At 56.6% G+C, this 19,310-nt stretch overlaps 7 protein-coding genes across 7 annotated transcripts; 3 read left to right on the forward strand and 4 right to left on the reverse strand.

Moving 5' to 3' along the window:
* Positions 1–1,474: 1,474 nt before the first annotated feature.
* On the forward strand, positions 1,475–4,254 carry E0L32_005377 (uncharacterized protein; the record flags this gene model as incomplete). Its single annotated transcript, XM_031139892.1, has 2 exons — positions 1,475–1,743; positions 2,394–4,254. 2 exons carry the CDS (start codon positions 1,475–1,477, stop codon positions 4,252–4,254), a joined length of 2,130 nt encoding a protein of 709 aa, XP_030996124.1.
* Positions 4,255–5,091: 837 nt separating this feature from the next.
* Positions 5,092–6,108, reverse strand: E0L32_005378 (uncharacterized protein; the record flags this gene model as incomplete). Its single annotated transcript, XM_031139893.1, has 1 exon — positions 5,092–6,108. The coding sequence occupies one exon, from the start codon at positions 6,106–6,108 to the stop codon at positions 5,092–5,094; it is 1,017 nt and encodes a 338-aa protein (XP_030996125.1).
* Positions 6,109–6,935: 827 nt separating this feature from the next.
* On the forward strand, positions 6,936–7,473 carry E0L32_005379 (uncharacterized protein; the record flags this gene model as incomplete). The annotated part of the gene is made up of 2 exons (XM_031139894.1): positions 6,936–7,004; positions 7,069–7,473. 2 exons carry the CDS (start codon positions 6,936–6,938, stop codon positions 7,471–7,473), a joined length of 474 nt encoding a protein of 157 aa, XP_030996126.1.
* A 2,322-nt stretch (positions 7,474–9,795) lies between these two features.
* Positions 9,796–12,277, reverse strand: E0L32_005380 (uncharacterized protein; the record flags this gene model as incomplete). The annotated part of the gene is made up of 2 exons (XM_031139895.1): positions 9,796–12,177; positions 12,233–12,277. The coding sequence occupies 2 exons, from the start codon at positions 12,275–12,277 to the stop codon at positions 9,796–9,798; spliced, it is 2,427 nt and encodes an 808-aa protein (XP_030996127.1).
* A 788-nt stretch (positions 12,278–13,065) lies between these two features.
* On the reverse strand, positions 13,066–14,854 carry E0L32_005381 (uncharacterized protein; the record flags this gene model as incomplete). Its single annotated transcript, XM_031139896.1, has 4 exons — positions 13,066–13,976; positions 14,035–14,064; positions 14,123–14,796; positions 14,847–14,854. 4 exons carry the CDS (start codon positions 14,852–14,854, stop codon positions 13,066–13,068), a joined length of 1,623 nt encoding a protein of 540 aa, XP_030996128.1.
* A 752-nt stretch (positions 14,855–15,606) lies between these two features.
* On the forward strand, positions 15,607–16,194 carry E0L32_005382 (uncharacterized protein; the record flags this gene model as incomplete). Its single annotated transcript, XM_031139897.1, has 1 exon — positions 15,607–16,194. One exon carries the CDS (start codon positions 15,607–15,609, stop codon positions 16,192–16,194), a length of 588 nt encoding a protein of 195 aa, XP_030996129.1.
* A 1,270-nt stretch (positions 16,195–17,464) lies between these two features.
* Positions 17,465–18,283, reverse strand: E0L32_005383 (uncharacterized protein; the record flags this gene model as incomplete). Its single annotated transcript, XM_031139898.1, has 1 exon — positions 17,465–18,283. The coding sequence occupies one exon, from the start codon at positions 18,281–18,283 to the stop codon at positions 17,465–17,467; it is 819 nt and encodes a 272-aa protein (XP_030996130.1).
* Between the last annotated feature and the right edge of the window lie 1,027 nt (positions 18,284–19,310).

Consider the following 19,310-nt stretch of genomic DNA (forward strand, 5'->3'; position numbering starts at 1 on the left):
TTGTCATAGCGGCGCTGCTCTGCTCCGGGGTCTGGATTTCTGCGTCTGCGCCTAGCATTCTTGTTCTTTGTGCCTCTTTTTCTCTCCTGTTCCCCTTTTCCCTTCTCAGCTTGATACTTACCTACCTTATACAACCAGCCGGTCTGAAGCAGCATTGCGATATCTCATTTTTACCCGCGTCGTCCGCTTGGTCTACTCAGGCAAATTTGATCACAACACGCGCTACAGCAGCACCTGGTCGGGTTCTCCCCTCCAGTCCAGGGCTGTACAGAACGCCCAAAAGTCTCTAGTCAGTGTGACCAGGCAAAGCAGGATATACTCGTCCTCTCAGCAGCCGCCTTTCCCATCGTCCAATCTCGTCTCCTCTTGCACCCCCCCGTCTTCTCTCACAAGGCACACGACGCCCAGCCGGCGCCCTCGTGCTGTGTGCGCCGCCGCGTCTACTCTCTGGTCATCCATCGTCTCCGGTCTTAGACTCTCTAGGGCTAGCTTATCGGGTCCCGGGGCGGCGGGCCAGCTTTTGCTGTGGGCATCCGCCCGGCTTGCACCGCCGGACCGAGATCCTTGACTGCTCGTGTGTTGGAGTTTGAGGCTGGTGAATATACATACAGGTACAATTCATCATTCTCGTCTCGAGGTATGTCTATTCATTTTCTTCTTGAATCTCCCAACCCATCCAATCACCTCGCTTCCCTTCCATACTCTTGCTGTCCGCGTATGGGTATGGTGGCTCTTGTCTGTTGCCTTGCCTCTCTCCCTTCATAACGTTGTCTATGATGACCATATGGTAAAAGATCAGATCGCGCCTGGGACCTGCTGGCATTGTCTGTCCTCTCTCCTCACGCCTGTCTGCTCCAAGCGCGTGCTCGTCCGAGCCGCCGCTCTCGTTCCCTGCACGCACCCGACTGTCCTCAGGTTCAGTCTAGTCGGATCGCAGGGGCTTGAGTATATCATCCCGCCCAGCCCAGCGCCTCGGTGCTTGGCTGGCGGGACACCGCTCTATGGAGCCTCAGCTCTCGCAACTTCTTCCACGGGGTTGAGGCCAAAGTCTGCGGTGCACAAAAGGTGCGGTTTGCTTCCTGGTCCTCCACGACTGGGTGTGATTGCACCTGACCCATTTTTCTGAGCAATGGGGTCTGTGAGTGAGAGGGGATCCTTACGAAGCCGCGTCCTTGCGAATTGCTGAGCATATTCAAAACTGAAAAGATCTGAGACAACACACCACACATACAACATGTTGCACCCCCCATCTTTGATATTGCATCACTTTCCCCAAGTCGGTGGGTGTTCGAGAGTTGCGATCTCGTCTACCCGCCGGGACACCACGTACATGCCCGGCTGAGTCCATTTTCTTTCTCTTTGCGCTATAACGTCTTGCTAGTCCTTCTTTTCCTGCGGTCGGGCCCCCCCGGTCCGTGATATCTGGGCCTGGTTGATCCGACTATACAAAGTCAAGCCGCATACTAAAGTCAAGATGGATCCACAGCAGCACCATCGAGGCGCCCCATCCTATCGCGGCCTGCCTGGCTCCTCCCTGCAGCGGCAACTAGAGGATCGCCGGCCTGGCAGCGCAGCACCAGAACAAAAACAGCAAAACACTGGCCGTCTCCAAGCCTCATCGATGCCGCCGACTTGCTACAACTGCAAGCAAGGCAAGCGCATCGACAAGCCTCTATTTGCTTGTTCCAAATGCGGCAAGCATTTCCACAGCGCCTGCCACCGGCCGCTGCCCAAGGACTCGAGGTCAGTGAGGCTTTTCCCATTTCCGTCTTGTTTCCTCCTCTCTTCCTAGTCGGAGTCGTCGTCGCTTAGTCGACTCGACTGGACTCGACTGGACTCGAATTGACCTTGCTTATTGTGTCATCGCCCACAATGCGCAATAAACAACCCGCAATGCACGAACGCACACCCTTGGCCGTATCTTACCTAACAATGTATATTTCCCCGCCCGCCTTTTCCCTTTTCTCTCTCTCACTCACCCTTTCACTCTCTGCCATCAATCAATCCCGTCTGTCGCATTAGCCTCCCGCCAGCCTTCCCCCCCCAATTCGCAACACGTATAGCAAAAACCTTGAGCCCGGCTATGGTCATATTGTCCGCGTTCCTCAGCTCTTTCTAGAGATGCCCCCACATTCCCTATAAATCAATCTATTCATTTCTTTATAATTTTCTCCGACTTTCTTTCACACTTGCCTCCGCATTTCATCAACTCAGACCCGATACCTTATTTTTACCAATCCCTCTTTCTCCCATCAACCCATCAACATACCACGCGCGTGCGCCTTTTGCATCTCCTTGTTTATCGCCTCCGATAGTCTCTGGCGCGCGCGCGCCGCACGCATGCTGCTTTCCTTCTCTCCCGGACACAGTAATGTATTAACCGACTGTTGTAGAGACTGGACCTGCAAAAAGTGCCACTCCAAGGAGCCCAAGAGCCGCTACCATGAGGCCGGCTCGACTTCATCTTCCCTCTCGACCAGGAACAGCACGCCCACGCTACAGCAGCCTCCAGCTCCAGCTCACACAGCTCACAGCATGGCGCGAAACGGGCCCATCCCTAGCACCGGCAGCGCAGACTCGGTTGACTATGTGCTACCGAGCCTGCCGTGCGCCTACAGCGGATGCAAAGCAATGACTAGTAGTGGGTTGCAAATCATCTGTGACTATCATATCAAACTTTTAGATCGCGCACCGGGCCAAACAGCCTCACCACCCATCGGTGAGGCTCAGGAACCCGCGCCGCATCATGAAACCAATACCAGAGTGCTGCCCATTCTGCGGCGGAAGACCGCACCCACTGCATCCAAAGCAGCTCGGTCCAGTGCTACCCCGATAGCACAATCTCCAGCTCAGAGTTCTAGGGTCTATTCCCCCCAACAGACACAACAAGGCATCAACAGCAACGGGCCCATAGTCCAGACCACACCCGGCTCTGCGACCACAACTCAGGAGCATGCTAATAAAAAGGTGCGACTGAATGGGACTGAGCCTGACTTCAGGCTTAACGGCCACTATTCGTCCCAACTGGACAACAAGACGACGCCTGGTCAACCGTTGCAAAGGCTTCACAATGGTGTCAACGGTATCAACGGCGCTCACCACCAACCGTTCCCTGTTAATTTCGCAGGAAGACCATACCAAGCGCGGTCTGCAGATCCTCCGTCAAGGCCTGAACCCACTCGAAGCTTCAGTGGGACGAACGGATATGTCCCGGGGGCAGGAGCCATGGCCAATGGATACCGGAGTGCGTCCGTGGGGCACACCGTTGGTCAGAGACCTCAAGGAGCGGCAGGATCGACGTCAATGAACTCAGCACCTGGTCAGACTAATCAGCACGCGGGGGAACATCGCAGTGGTTTCTGGTTCGCGTCGCAGTGGGACAAGGCGAATCCAAGCGGTCTCCCAGGATGGCCATTGAAGGCAAACGGTACACATCAAGTGTCTGACCGTGCTGAACCGCCTACAAGGCAAGCATATGTATCGGCAGAGAAGACCAAGGATGGCCTTGTGCAGATCAGAGGCGTGTCGTACTCGTCGGCGACGTTCTCAAAGCCCCATGCTGAGCCGCATCGGACACAGAATGGGCTGCAAAGACCACAATCGTTAGAGCCTAAAGCGTCGGCCAGCTCCACGATGCCGTCGGTGCAGCCTCAGTCTACTTCTGGCGAGGCACAGCAGGCCAGAACACCAGCAGGTCCGCTCTCGGAACACCCGGCTGCAATCACTGGGCAGACTAAGGTAGCACCGCAGGCGGATTCTCAGTCCAGGAAAGGGCAAGATCTTGATGACATTGATCTCGATTCATGGATCTACAATCAGGAGGGCGCTTCTGCCCCTCCACCGGGCCTCTCGTTGGTGCCCAAGAAGGAGATGCCTGCCCCTCACGCAGACCCGCATTACGGTCACATCGATCCGCGGACACACTGGAGCAGAGAACGGTCGCAGGCGTGGCATGCTGCCAAACAAAAGGAGATCAAGGAGAGGGGCGGGCGCAAAGCTAACTGCGGAAAGGCGGCCGAGCGACTGGCCAAGCAGAGGAAGACAAGCGGAGAAAAGGAGGAAGATACGGCACGCGAAGAGGTGCGCGAGAATGAGCTATGGCTCCGCGCGCTGCAGTGGGTCGAGAAGTGCGACAAGCAAGACTGGGAAAAGGACAAGGAAGCGTCGAGGCAAAGGGAAATCCAGGAGCAACTTGAGGCCGATGCAGCGGGGAGGAGTGGCGCTGCGACGGCCGCGCGGAACAAGCGGCGGTAACAGCATGCTGGAGTGGTCCAACGGCGTTGCAATCTCCTTTTTGCAGACGGCGGCGGGTATTTGCTTGGCACAGATGTGGGTGCTGGGGAAATGTCGCGGCTTGGTACTGATTTGAATACCGGGGCGTTTGGTCGCCATTATTTGATACCCTCGTTGGGTCTGGACGTGGGATCTTTTGGAGAGGGACGCCTGCCGTCGAGAGGCAAAGTGGACGGACGACGCTCCGGTGGGGGATTTTACTGCATTAGCACAGGCGTTTCCATCTCTTTTTTTTCCTGGGCCATCATTGACCATGCGCCTTTGTTTGGACCGGGTTGCAATGGAGTTTATTGCATGATCTCTGGCTGCATATGTCCAGTCGTGCGGACCTGGAGAAAGTGTGATTTGTAAGAGCATGTTTAGTTCTTAATGCAAGTATGGGAATTGAAAGGGCGTGTACGTGACTGAGTGGAATTGCAGCCATGGATTCATTGTCCTCGTCCCACATTGCTATGATTCTCATGAAAGCAGCATTGCAGGCTCAGGTCGGACTGGCGCTTGCAACCAACATGTCTGCCTGGCTTGATAGAGCTGAAAAGAATAATTACCTTCTAAAGATGGCCCGACCTTATAAGTCCAAGAGACATGTCAGCCGCGCGATGAGGCTGAAGGGGGATACCTCCAACCCTGCCACCCTACGGAGAACACACACATAATTACGGGCTATTACGGGTGTTGTAGGCTCGCACAGATCTACCAAGACAGCATGGCGGGAATCATCGTACAACAATTCAATCTCAGATGACCTCTTCTCCATCTTGAATTCTAGTAAGATGAAATTCCACCAAGCCCCCTACCCTACGGCCCATGAACGTGGCCCCCGTGCGCCGCCGCTCCGTCCCCTCCCGGCCCGCCGCCGCCGCCGCCAAAGTACGTGTGGAACTCCTCGGGCGCCTTCTCCTCCTTGACGCCGGGCGGCTTCCGGGCCATGACGCGCGCCCACTTGTCCATGTCGAGCGTGCTGCGCCGGCGCCAGGCCGTGAGGCCCTCGAAGTCGACGCACTGCCGCTCGATGCTCATGTCCGGGAAGGGATAGTCCTGCGTGTCGAGCCAGTGCATGGTGACGAGGTTGACGTTGCCGGAGCACTGCAGCGCCTGCATCAGGATGTCGACGCAGTGGTCGACGTGCACGCGCATCATGGCCTCCGAGACCTCGGCCAGCTCGGGCGCGCCGTACTCGGCGCGGTAGACGGCCTTGCGCAGGCTGTTGAGGCAGTGCAGCTGGTGGTAGACGTCGAGCACCGCCGCGTAGGCGTCGTCGCCGAGCCCCCAGTCCGCGTCCTCGAGCTTGGCCGCCGTGGAGGGGTCCTTGCCCATGGCGCGGATCTGGGCCGCCGTCACGGGGAAGGGCCGCGTGAGCTCCCACTCGTCCCAGAGGGCGTCGGCCTCCGGGGTGCGCGGGGGCAGGCGCGCGATGGAGGGGTGCTCGCGGTCTGGGAAGAGGGTGCCGTTGACGAGCTCCTTGTGCATCTTTAGGTCGAAGAGGTCGTGGATGGGGCCTGTTGTTCCTTCTGCGTGAGTAAAGAGAGAGTGGAGAGAAGGGGGTTCTGGGGAAAAAATGTCCTTACTATACGTTGATGTCCTGCGCAGCTCCGGGTTCAGGACGAGGTATGTCTTGTAGTACCAGCTGGCCCATAGCGCGATGGTCACGACGAAGAGGAGCAGGTTGGCCATCGTGACGAAGAGGGAGAGCCGCCGTGGTCTCCGGATCTGAAGCTTGATGGTCTTTTCGTTCAGGAAGCCGGCCCGTTCGTCGTCCTCGTACTCTGACGAGGAATTCTTCGAGCGCTCATCGAGCGACGCGAAGACGGCCATGATGGGGGGCTCTTTGTCAAGTTCACAAGACGAGATCCTGGATCTTGGGAAGCCTCAAGTTGAAAGAAAATACTCGGTAAAATCAGCTTGTTCGAACAGGAACCTCCGTGCTCGGGAGGATGTTGAGATTCTTTGCGGATCAACTATGGCGTGTAAGTGGTGGAAGCGAGATTCTCCCTGCCCCATTCATTGGCGCTTCGTGACAGCAATCCGGGAAACAAAGTCGAGTTCTTCTCCCGGCAAGTCGTTCTGACACTTCCTAACCGGGCGAGCCTGTTTTTTCTACATAGGCGGGCTAGCCACGGAGCGGAAGCCTCGAGAATTGTCGCCATATTAGGGCCGAGAGAGAGAGAGAGAGGGCGCACGTATCCCGATCGGCGAAGCTTGTGTTCGCGCCGCTGTCGTGCACAAACCACTTTCCGCATCGGGCAGGCGAGCGCACCGCACGACAGAGCGATGAAACGTCCACCCGGTGCCAAGAACGCCGCAACACATCTCGCGATGTCGAAATTGGCAGTTGAGTCGATAGATATCTGAAGGATCCGCCGGCTATGATCGTTATCGAGGTCGAGCCTCGGGTGGCGAGAGAGGAGACGAAAGGGAGCGGGTTGCGTCGGAGACTGAGGTTCAGCGGCACAGTCCATGGGTTCTTGCTTCCTGAAAAGGCGATATCTAGTAATGAGTGAGCCGGGAGAAGGTTGGTAATTCATACTCGGGGCGAACTATAAATATAGCCTCCATCTTATCCTTTTGCATGCATGCTTACGAGACAGCAAACTTGCTTGCCACCAGTAAACCTACTGCATCTCTGATCTAAAACTCCTACCATGCGTTCCGATCTCTTCGTTCTGGGACTTGCTTCCCTCACTGCTCTGGTCTCTGCAGCACCAGTCGAGGTAGGCATCTCCTCATTTTGAGTCTGCATACATGCTCTTCACTAGGCTTACTCGCATTCGACAGTCCATCCAAAAGGAAGAGAGACAAATCCTCCCTTACAAGATCACCACTTTCAAGCGCGACAATGTAGAGTCGCGGGACAACGAGGAAAGACAGATCCTGCCCTACAAGATCTCCACCTTCAAGAGGGATGAGATGGAAGCTCGAGACAACGAGGAGAGGCAAATCCTTCCCTACAAGATCTCGACCTTCAAGCGCGATGAGGTCGAGGCTCGCGACAATGAGGAACGGCAGATCCTTCCCTACAAGATCTCTACCTTTAAGAGAGACGAGGTTGAGTCGCGGGACAACGAGGAGAGACAGATTCTCCCTTACAAGATCTCCACGTTCAAGCGCGATGAAGTTGAGGCTCGCGAGAATGAGGAGAGACAGATTCTCCCCTACAAGATCAGTACTTTCAAGGCCTGAATAGGTGTTGTTCAGGCTGAAGCCGGGTCCGTTCCACACACATTACAAGAAGTTCAAGACAGTGTTCATTGTTTCCGTAGAGATATCAGGCAATACTGGCTTGTGTGTCTGGCATCCTGTTTGGTAGTGAATTAAAAAGACATTCTCTCTTGAAAACTTAGGTTCGGAATTATTGATGCCACATTCCACAATATTAGTAAACAGCAGCTATTTTGATCTTCAATCTTGTTTGCAAGTTTGTGACTCAGAACAGATGATACTAATGACGTAGATGTATATGACTTCATGGAGAAGAGACTTTGCAATGTCGCACAGAAAAATAAGGAGTTTCTTACAGCTGTTGAGGTCGTATGCGGTCGTTAATCCTACCAGTGTGTTTAAGATTGACGTCCTGATTATAAGCGCAGTTGTTTACATGTTGGTGTATTTTAATCTTGGCTAGAGACCCAAGGTGACTCCATGGCTTCAATCCTTGCGGCGACCCCCCTTGCTGTGGCACAGCCAGGCACGCACGCCTCTTGAGTGTATCAGCGAGGAAGAAAGGGTTCAACTTCTGCACTACTATCATGAGCCTCTCTCCGCCATAGGGAATGTTTTCAACCAGCATTGCCAACTATTGGTCCGAGGCTTACAAAACACCAAAACGTCTCCCATGATAGTCCAGAAGAAGGATTCACCTCTGAGTGCCTCTTGCTCTACATGCCTCAGAGTCCTAAGCGTTCTATCTGGGAAATCCCTGGTTGTATTACGATCTCATCGTTGTGTCGTCTATTAGACGCAGGCCGGTAGCACCACACTCGAGGTGATCGTTTCCCCATGGTGAGCCTCGGTGGTAACGATCCGGCATACTCCATTGTCATAGCTCTGAAAATCAATCTCTGGGCAGTCCCTCCGGTCGTACCTGTTGTCCCGGGGCATGGGCAGCGGCTGCCTCCAGCAAAGTTCCCTCGCTGCGTCGAGCACGGTGACGGCTTCATAGACGCGATTGAGGAGTTTGGGACGTGATTTGAGAGGGACTCGGTCTTGCGGCAGCTTCACAAAGGGGCCGACAGTTGGGGCCGTTTCTTTCTCGTCGAGATGGAGAGGTGCGAGGTTGACCTGGTGTGTGGCGGTGCCATGGTTCTTTACGATTATCCCACTGGTCATTCCGATGAGACTTCATTGAATGCGCGGCTTGAAGTGATGCGACGAAGAGTCTCGTAGTTGGAACTCGTGTGAATTTACATGGAAATGAATATTTCCTAAAGCCAACCTTGCAACTATCAAGGCTTCACCTGTTCTGGTGTCATGCGTACTTTTTGTACAAGTGGATGGTCAAAGGGGAACCTCCTCTCCCATCCGCACCCGTGCATCAAGTCATTGCTCTATTCCTAATCATTGAACCACATGCGACTCGAAAGAAAAGCGCCTCCGGGCCTGGTGGAGGGTAGCACAGCGTCTCAAAAGTTCTCTCAAGGCACTCACTCCGACAGGCGGTTTACTAGCACGGCTAGAAAGAATGCCCAGCTCTAGCTCTCCAGTCCAGTCCAGTCTAGCCTTGCGTGCAGCCAGACGTAGGGAGAGCAACACATGGAGCTGCAATGACACATCAAGATGCTGCTGCGTTGGCGGTCTGCGAGCAGCTCAAGACACGAGAGGAAAACCCTTAGCAGCGGAGGCGCAGTGCAAAGGTGCATGCAATGCTGCTTCAGGTTAGTCGTGGGCCTCCCACAGTGCGCAGACCAGCCCGCCCGATCGCCAGTAATCAATAATGCCCGCAAGGCACCTCTGCTTTTCCTGATATCGAGAGGACATGACTTGTGGAAAGAAGACCGGACCTCCGCAAAGGGGAAAAGAAAACCAACAGACGAGGTAGAGAGGGCCGATGGCAGATGGGTCAGAAGAGACAAGCCACACATTGACAGGGTTCAGCTATCGTCCATGAGAGCATTTCTACGTGGAATGTAAGAAATCGCGACTAGAAAACTCGGGAAGCACACGAGACACGGCTGTAGTATTCACCTCTACCCGATTTAACTTCTCAATGGTATTCAATGTCGTTCAAACCAACATCCTATGGACGGATATGCGCAGTATGAACGTACGACTAACATGATCCTTCTCACTCTCTCTAAGATTGTGTCGCAAAACGCCATGTTTCTCCCCAAAGAGCCAAAGCAATAATAGCCCAGCAGCTCCATGCTCTCAGTTCAAATACAAACTAACTCCCTTTTTTCTCTCCTTCTCTTTCTCTCTCTCTCTATGCAAATGCGGACGCACGACGACTTTCTCTCTTTCACACCCTCTCCCTCCCAGACCACCAAAAGAAACTTTCGTCTTTTTTTACACACCCTTGGACAGCAGATTCAGCGCGCTGCCCGCGAGGATGAAGCCAGCCTGGTCCTCGCTGACAGCGTGCCTGGTCGCGACCTCGAACGTCTCCCCGCCGTCCTTCTTGGTCACGCGGAGGCGCACCTCGCCCCGGCCGCCGTTGCGCAGCATGTCGTACAGGCCCACGGTGTCGACCTCGTCACCGGCGCCGATGCGGTCGTAGTCGGCCTCGTCGGCCAGCGTCAGCGGCACGACCCCTTGCTTCTTGAGGTTGGTCTCGTGGATGCGCGCAAAGGACTTGGTCACGATGACGCGCGCGCCCAGGTACCGCGGCTGCAGCGCCGCGTGCTCGCGCGCGCTGCCCTCGCCGTAGTTGTGCTCGGCGACCACGAGCCAGGGCCGGCCGGCGTCGCGCCACCGCCGGGCCAGCTCCGGGATCGTGTGCCGGCTGCCGTCGAGGTCGTAGGCGGCGTTGACCTCGCCCGTCTCGGCGTTGACGGCCGTGTTGAGCGTGTTGTTGCTGATGTTGGGCAGGTGGCCCTTGTACTTGAGCCAGGGGCCCGCCGCCGAGATGGTGTCGGTCGTGCACTTGCCCGTCACCTTGACCAGCACGCGCAGGCCCGTCAGCTCGCCCTCGGGGAAGGCGTCGAAGGGCTCGAGGAGCGCCAGGCGCTCCGAGGTGGGGGAGATGGCGATGGGCACGCTCGCGTCGGGCTCCTGCTTCTGGGCCGCCAGCTCGGCGAGGCCGGAGTCGAAGGGGACCTGCGGGCCCTCGAGGCCCTTGGGCGCGGGGAAGCGGAACTCCTTGCCGTCGGGCGTCGTGAGGGTGTCGGTGATGGGGTTGAACGTCGTAGAGCCGGCGAACGCCATGGCGGTGACGACCTCGGGCGAGGCCAGGAAGTTGAGCGTCTCGGGGTTGCCATCGTTGCGGCCACGGAAGTTTCGGTTGTACGAGGTAAGAATGGCGTTCGGCGTGCCCTTCTCAATACCGTCGTGTCGCTTCCACTGTCCGATGCAGGGACCGCAAGCGTTGGACAGCACGATACCACCAGCATCGGTGAACGTCTCCAGGGTGCCGTCACGCTCCAGAGTGGCTCGAATCTGCTCACTGCCAGGGGTGATGTAGAAATCGGCAGCCGGCTTGAGGCCTGCCTCGCCTGCCGCCTTCATCATACTCTCCACGCGCGTCATGTCCTCGTAAGAGCTGTTGGTGCAGCTGCCAATAAGGCCGGCGGACAGCTTCTCGGGCCACTGCTGCTCCTTGACGGTATCCTTGAACTCGGACAGCGGGATCGACAGATCGGGAGTGAAGGGGCCGTTGATGTGCGGCTCGAGCGTGGACAGGTCGATGTTGATGACCTGGTCGTACTCGGCACCCTCGTCGGCCTTGAACCTGAAGAACGCGTCCTCCGAGGCGCCGCCGCCGGGGAAACCCTGGAGCGCAGCAGCAGCATTCGCAGCAGCCTCCCGCCGGGTCGACTTGAGATACCTCGCCGACGCATCGGTGTAGGGAAAGATGGACGAAGTCGCACCCACCTCAGCGCCCATATTACAAGCCGTGGCCATACCTGTGCAGCTGAGGGTCTCCACACCGGGGCCGAAGTACTCGATGATGAAGCCGGTACCGCCACGGACGGTGAGCAGGCCGGCGAGGTGGAGAATCAGGTCCTTGGGGGCAACCCAGTCGTTCAGCTTGCCGGTCAGGTGCACGCCGAGAATCTTGGGGGCCTTGAGCTCCCAGGGCGCGCCGACAAGGGCCTCGACGGCATCGGCACCGCCGACGCCGATGGTGATGGTGCAGAGGCCGCCGGCGTTGGGGCTGTGGGAGTCGGTGCCGAGCATCATGAGGCCCGGGACGGCGTAGTTCTCGAGGACGGTCTGGTGGATGATGCCGGCACCGGGGGGCCAGAAGTCGAGGCCGTACTTCTTGCCGGCGGACTCGAGGAAGTCAAAGACCTCCTGGTTCATCTTGATGCCAGAGGACAGGTCCTCCTTGGCGCCGTGCTCGCCGACGATGAGATGGTCGCAGTGGATGCTGGCGGGGATGGCGGTGCGCGGCAGGTTGCACGACATGAACTGCAGCAGGGCCATCTGGGCCGAGGCGTCCTGCATGTTGACGCGGTCGGGCTTGAGCTGGAGGTTGGCCTTGCCGCGGATGTCGCGGCCATTGTTGGTGTTGTTGAGCAGGTTGGCCTCGGGCTTGTCGAGATGGCTGTAGAGGATCTTCTCGGCCAGGGTGAGGCGCTGCTTGCCCAGCACGCGGCGGACCTCGGTGTACTTGCTGTAGAGCGTCTCGTAGTTCGGAGGGAGGGTGCTGTCGGAGCTCTGCGAGTACTGTCGGCGGGCGGCCGTGTTGCCGGAGAGGCATCGGAGCTGCTGCGGGTGCAGAACGCGCTGTATTCAAGGCGGTTAACGGGTGACTTTGAGGGGAATTGGAGGGTCTTCTTACCCTCAGCGCTGCTCCCGAGCGACTTGCGATCTGGATCGACCTCATGCTTGCAGTCAATGGCCGAGTCGCCGTCTTGTCGAGGGCTGTGACTCTTTCTTCAGTGTCTTTTTTTTTCCGGCCTGCACTATTCAGAGGGGTCCCCAGAAAAATTTCCCAAGACTGGTGCGAAGCGTCGGTTCCAGCCAGCCGGGGAAGACGCAGAATTGAGCCAATCACGACGCACTTAATTCAATTCCAGCCGATGTTCCACCCTTTTCTTGCCCCGGAATCGGGCGGTGCCAACATCGCCAGTCGATCCAGGTACTTTTTGGGCCAGGTTTTGGAGAAATGGGAAACAACATTGTGAAGATTGGGCACGCCGAGCAAACACACATTTAATAGACATTCTGTAATTGTCTAAGGATAAAACTAGCCATTCCCAGGGAAGAGTAACCGGGTATATCTATCGAGTACCATTTGTGGTGCAGTGGTCGCGTGAGCAAAGCCGGAATATAATGTTCCCTCAGCTATCCTTTCCACGATCAATCCGACATTCTTATTCTCTGTCGGTCATCAAAAATGCCCTTTTCCTGAAGCCATTCGCGGCACGCAATCAATCATGTCTTGCTACAAAGTGACCAAGCTCGTAGCTGAACAAAACCCTGCCAAGCATCCCTCGTTGACGTGTTCAGAGCAAAGTGTACAAACGCTCACATGGAATAATTGTCTGATACAAGATTCCCATAGCCCACAGTTCTGTCCCAATCTGAGCCCATCATACCATAACTCCAGGCGCCCAACCTTATGAAGCCAAACTGCAAACAAAAGAGCATCCTGAGCCCAAGATTGGCCTTTCAGCCAATCTTCTGCCTCTTCGCCTCCCCATTCACGACACCGGCGCCCTTTGCGGCACCACCTGCTGGAGGGCCACCAGCGCCCGGCGCATTGGTCGACACATCGGCCAACGGCGGCCGTCCCGCTGCGCCCTCGGCCGGGAGCGGTCGCTTGATCGTCGGGGGCTTATACTGACCCCGGTTCGCAAGCGGGCTCGCCGGGCCGCCGGGGAAGCCGACACGCCGCGCAGTGTCCAGCTGCGGGTTCAAGATGTTGCCCCTGCCCATGCCAGGACCTGCTGGCCTGCCAGCGGCATTCGCGCCCGGACCCGACGGCTTTTCGCCGGACTGACTAGGAGGAACGTGCTGGCCGCTGCGGTTGACGGGCTTGGACGTCGTGTGGTCGATGCCGGGCGTCTTCCTGATGGACGGGCTCTCCGCCTTGGGGTTGAACAGGAGACCGGGCTGAGGGGTGGGGGGTGCAGCCTCGCCAGTCTTTGCGACGGCGCGAGCCGAGAAGAAGGCCACAGGCTCCGAGCCGGTAGGCGGGGCCGCCGCGCCTTGACCTTGGTTCTGGGCCGGCTGCGGTGCGTTTTGGTTTGAAGCCGCATTCGCATTTGGCCGCTGACCGCCATTGGGAGGCTGCTGTTGGGGGTTCGGCCTGGTCTGGTTGTTCTGATTGTTTTGGGGAGGTGGACCTGGCCGCGACTGTGCCTGGTTCGGTGTCTGCGGCGGGCGGGCATAGTTACCTGCGGCGGATGTAGACCGACCCAGAGGCCGAGAAGGTGGCTGCATATGATGTGCGCCTGCCGCGCCTGGGGCCGGCGGCTGGTTCGGCTTGCCTGCGGCTGCATTCTTCTGAGCCGGCTCCGAGACTCCCACCTCGTCCGGGTGGCCTTCCTCGACTACACAAAAGTCGACCTCGTCGAATTCTGTCCAAACATTAGCTCAGGGCGCGACCGCCATCTGGTCTGCATACGGGTTACATACCTCCCAAAAGATCCTCGAAAGCGTCGTCTCCTTGACATCAAGTTAGCGGCGACAACTTTCACGGTGATCATTGGGACTTTGCACCCACCCAAGCCCACATCGGCAGCTCCCATACCAGCGGGGGCTGTAGCACTCGCACCAGACGCCTCCATCTTTTCTTGCTTGACCTCCTTCGGCGTAAAGTCCGCATGGCGGTGCAGACTCTTCTCGTTGAACCGAACGGGCTCGCTCTTCATCTTGGTCACCTTCTGCAGGTACGCCTTGTCGTAGATGCAGTTGCCCAGCACATTGCCAAAGTTCCGCAGCGCCCTCTTCAGCGCATCCGTGGTCCCTTCCTTCTTGGCCTTCTCAAAGGCCGCCGCCTTGCCCTTGCAGTTCTCAATGTGTCCGTACCCGATATCCTCGTGGAAAGTGCCGTCGCGGAGCGTCACGCGCACGATGACGGAAAGGCCCAGCGACACGCGCTGCGTCTGCGCGTTCTCGTCGACAAAGTCGATCTGGATGTTCTGGATGGCCGAGGACCAGCCGTTGAAGCCAAAGATCTCGTTGGCGAGGGTGATGCATTTCTCGGCGGCGATGTAGTGCACCTTCTGGCCGGACGGACCTGATCGGGACGACAGATACTCGGGGCCGAGCTGTTTCTCGAGCCGGCTCTGCAGGGTGGCAATTTCCTGGGCCGTATATTCCGACATGCGCGGCTGCTTCTCCTCGAAAGGATTGGTGATGGTGCTGTGTTGATCGCCCGGACTGGAGGTGTGCACCCTGTTAGCGCAAGCGAATGGCAAACCGGTCAGTGAAGACAGAAAACTTACGCAGGCATCTTGACGAGAGCGATGTATGGTGTCACTATATCATCGGTTCTCGACAGCTGCACTGGCTGTTTGGGGCGATTGACGGTGTGTTGGGCGCACCTTGACCCAGTGCGTGCCTAGTCACAGCTGCTGGTGTTGTGCTGGAGCTGGATGCAGTGAGACGCGCCTGGAAATCCGCACTACGCGTCGGAGTCTCGAGGTCACGTGATAGCCCAGCTTGCAGCAACCCATCCAGGCAGCCATTGAGCCTGCATACACTCACAGGCCACAGGCAAGAATGACATCGGTCTTGAGAGAAACGAGTCATCTCTTTTAGTTGCGGTTTGCCCTTTCTCATGTTGCGTCTAGTTACCTCTGTCAACACTTGAAGCTGAATGCCTACTATCTAGCGCCACCCAAAGTAGTCGCAGCAACAACAGAACAGGCGGCTGAACAGCTTCAAAACTCACGAGACCTTCAGTGCATATATATTTATACAATCATAGTTATCGTGCGTAATGAATTCAAAACAGAAGTAGTTGTTATTTTGCTTCTTTGTTGTCTGCAGTTTAAGAAACGATTTCCCAATTGTAATTACTACCAGCTGAACCCTGTATCCTCCAACCCACTTTATGAACCAAAAGTCCATCTCCTTTCCCCAGATGTGACAAGGGCAGTATCTGATATCGGCACTTGACCGTCTAACAACCCAAAATCGGTGTAAACCCTTTGGTCTGACCAGAACCTGGCTATTGTGCTCTGTTCCCTGGATCAGGATGTCATGGCACTCAAATCCGTCTTCCTACGGGCACTCGCCATCCTCCTCCTCTGCCTGACGCTCACATGCAGCATCACACATGCCACGCCCAGCATCACCACACCTAACCCCCTCAGGGCCAACCAGGAGATCCAGCTCACGATCGACTACAAGCCCGACGACGCCCTGCGCACGAGGTTCGACTCGTACCGGGTCTTCCTGGCCCTGACCCCGCCGGGCCGCGGCACGGGCGCCGCGTGCTGGCTCTCGGGGCGCCAGCGCCTCGCCACGACGCAGGTCGCCGTCGCCATCCCCGCCGACGCGGCGCCGGACCGGTCCCAGGTCCGCATCTCGACGGGCCTCTTCGCCAAGGGCGGCGCCGCCGCGCGGACCAGCGGCTACAGCTACGGGCCCGGCGCGACGCTGGTCGGCGCCAACGGGACCTGGAGCCGGCGGGAGCTGGACGGGTGGACCGTCGGCGACGCCGAGGAGATGCCGTGCCGGGCGCTCGGGTGCGCGCGGGGATGCTACGAGCGGTACTACACGGGCGACCGGTCGCGGTACAGCGCCGACGACGCCAGCGAGAAGGAGGCGGACGACTGCGCCGACTAGTGCGTGAGGGATCTCACCCCGCGGAGCGCAGGGTCTTTGGTGGTGACGGCATCGGTGCCGGGCGTACTTGTAGCGAGCATAGCGTTTGGGTTCCTTGACCTGGTGTTTTAACCTCATATAAGCTGTATCATACTCTGGGAGTCGTTGTTTTCGTGTCTCTGTTCATACTCTACTATGTCCATCATTCTGCTGCTATGAGGATGACACGAGAACGAAATATATATGACTTTGCATAGGACTAATGCATATAGTCTAATGAATCAAATCAAGATTAACACAAGGACTAAGACCTTCAGCTCCAAGGCGTACAACAAGGCTATAGAGCTTGATCTACTCGAATTTGACCATCGACGTAGTCAAATGATTATAGTAGACGTACTTGACATGGTAGTGTATGAGGGCACAGGATGAGTAGTCGACACCAGGTAGGCGTTCAGAGTTGATCTTCGACATATTAACCATGGCAAGGCTTGGCTCTATATCCCGGCCCACGCTCCGCTCAACCTCGAAAGAAAGTGAGCAAGACCTACGATGATTACGAGAAGGTCCGCGCGGCTCGGTTATGTCCCGCAGATCATCCCCCCAGAAATTCTCGGTTCTCGGTCACAAGACGCAGATCAGGGGTAAAATCACTGGATTGATGAACTCTAAACTGTGGTTGCTTCATGCGAACCCGATCCGGCTTCATCCCAAGTCACTGGGGGGGCCCATGAGAGATTGCTGCGGGTAAATCAAGGAAAATGTACATGAACCGCGCAGCATCAGCGAACCGGCGATCCTTTTACAGAACACCCGACCTCAAGTAGGTTATCAAAGGGGAAAAAATTGACTCTCTGGATATGATGCATGCCTGTCCATCATATATCACGACGCGACACTGGCGGCTAATTACAGTGATGAAGGAATGTACTATATTTTGCTGGGAAGACCGCTGACCACCTTGGGGAAGCAAGGAAAACCGTATGGTAGTCCGTATGTACTTCGTAGACATTTCCACCCATCCACCACCCAACTCTGGAGAAAGAAAAAAAGCGTAAAGAAATCGGGGATATCAAAAAGTAGTGCTATGGTATAACGCCGTGACATGTGAACCGTGTTCCCAAAAGTCTATGCCTGTGCTGCTTGCGAATGCCCTCGTGTGCAAGAAAATCAAAGGTAACCATCGTGATCATCGTGAAAAAGGTGCAATGCGGCCGTGAAGAGAGGATGGACACAACCAGCCAGATGCTGGCTGCGGGCACCAACGGGGGGAGAAATGCCTCCAACGGTCTCACCAGGGTCCAACGCGAACCGGGGAGCCATAGGTGCCGTTGAGCAGCTGGTTGCGGATCGAGTTCTGATCTGAAGCGCTGCTCTGGGTCTGGGGAACACCGACGCTGGGGCCAGTCCAACCAAGGTCGGCCATGGCCCGGATCGCAGCTTCTAACCGACCGCCGGCCTGCTGGTTGTGTTTTGCGAGCGTCTGGTCCCATCCACCCGTATGCAGGACGAAGCCACCGCCGCGTTTGGCTGCCTCCTGGATCACCAGAGCCCAGGCCCTCGAGATCTCATCGTAAGCGTTTTCCTTGTGCTGCCGATATGAAGGGCTGTCCCAGTCGGGGAGGATGTGGATGATCTTTGTGGCACCGTCGAGGTACTGTAATGAAGTGCTGGTCTGGGTTTCGGTCGGAGGAAGATATTGAGGCGTGAAATCGGAGATGGCGTCGACGAGGGCGATCAAGGGCTGCTTGACTCGGTAGTAGGTGTAGTCTGAGCTGGATTGGCCGTAGGGTACAGCGGCACGCAGTTTCTCTTGATAATCTTCCAGGACGTGGAGGGCAGAGGCGACGGTCGGGCGAGGAGCGCCGTTGACGATCTCCTGGCCAAGGTCGGGATGGCGCTCGCAGATGGTCTGCAGGACGATGCGGAGCTGAGAGGTGTCGAGGGTCTCGAGGAGACGCGGGAGAGAAAGCGGTCGGCCTGTGACCTCGGTCGGTCGGACTTTTTTGGATGGGCGGGAGAGCTGGCGGGAGCCGATGGCCGGAGACACCAGCGGCGAGACCGACATCTCGTCGCCGTCTTGATCGGCCTTCCGCTTTTTTGAAGACATGATGCGTGTTGCGGTCTTTTTTTTTTTTTTTTTGGGAGGAAGAGAGGGGAATGAGGACGGAGGGAGGCGGAAGGAGAGTTTGTTCAGGGTTGGGTTTTGGTGGAGTGGAATTTAGGTCGCCGACCGAGGTGGGCGTTGTTTTGGGTCGTCAAGGGCCACCGAGTGTCGGGAGGGTCACTGGGTCCTTTTCCTGACTTTTTAACTAAGGCTTGTTGTGAGCTAACTAACTACAGGGAGGTAGGCAAGCTTGAGGTGGGTGGTGCGGGGAGGGGGGCCGCCAGCCTGAACTCGATCTTAGGTGAAGTTCCCCATCCCTTGAAAGAAACCCAATCAGCGCCCGTACCGGCCCTCTGTAAACTCTCGCCCGTCGCCCGATCCAGGATCTTGCATTCACGGCAGCAGATGCTAACGAAGGCGGTGAGGAGTAGCAAGCGGGTTTTGTCTGGAGAGTCAATACCTGATTGACTGATGGGATCTGACGGTCGGATTCATAATGATCACAGCAACCAGGTAATGATAGGTCCAGAGGCCAAGCGGACCCAAATGAGAAAGCAACATAAAGTGACCCAACCTCGGGGCCACGACTCAAGCACCCGGTTGCCTCTGCCTTTTAGGGCCGTCATCCTCGTTGCCAATCATTCCAATTTCCAGCGCTGCCAACCCCACGTTGCAGAATGGCTCCGAGGCGAGGCAACGGCCTTGGCAACGTCAGCCAGGCCATGTGGCACCAGCGGCAGGCTGGCTCTTTCAATGTTGTCGCATTCCTCAAGGTGCCGCCTATCACGGACGAGATCCGGCAATGCACAAAAACAGATATGCTGACACACCTCTTTCAAGTAATGGCACACGAGACACACGAGACACACGAGACTAAAGGCATGGTTCCATTTGACATTGATTGCTGGTACACAAATGAAACAGCACAATCTCAAAGAAACCGACTCGAGGTAGCCATAGCTTTTTTTTTTTGTCGTCTTTGCTTTATAAATGATAATATTATAAAGCTTTGACCAGGCATGCGTTATAA

This window comes from Thyridium curvatum (assembly GCF_004353045.1).
Source record: "Thyridium curvatum strain D216 chromosome Unknown NODE_28_length_411853_cov_82.906025, whole genome shotgun sequence".
Taxonomy (NCBI): domain Eukaryota; kingdom Fungi; phylum Ascomycota; class Sordariomycetes; order Thyridiales; family Thyridiaceae; genus Thyridium; species Thyridium curvatum.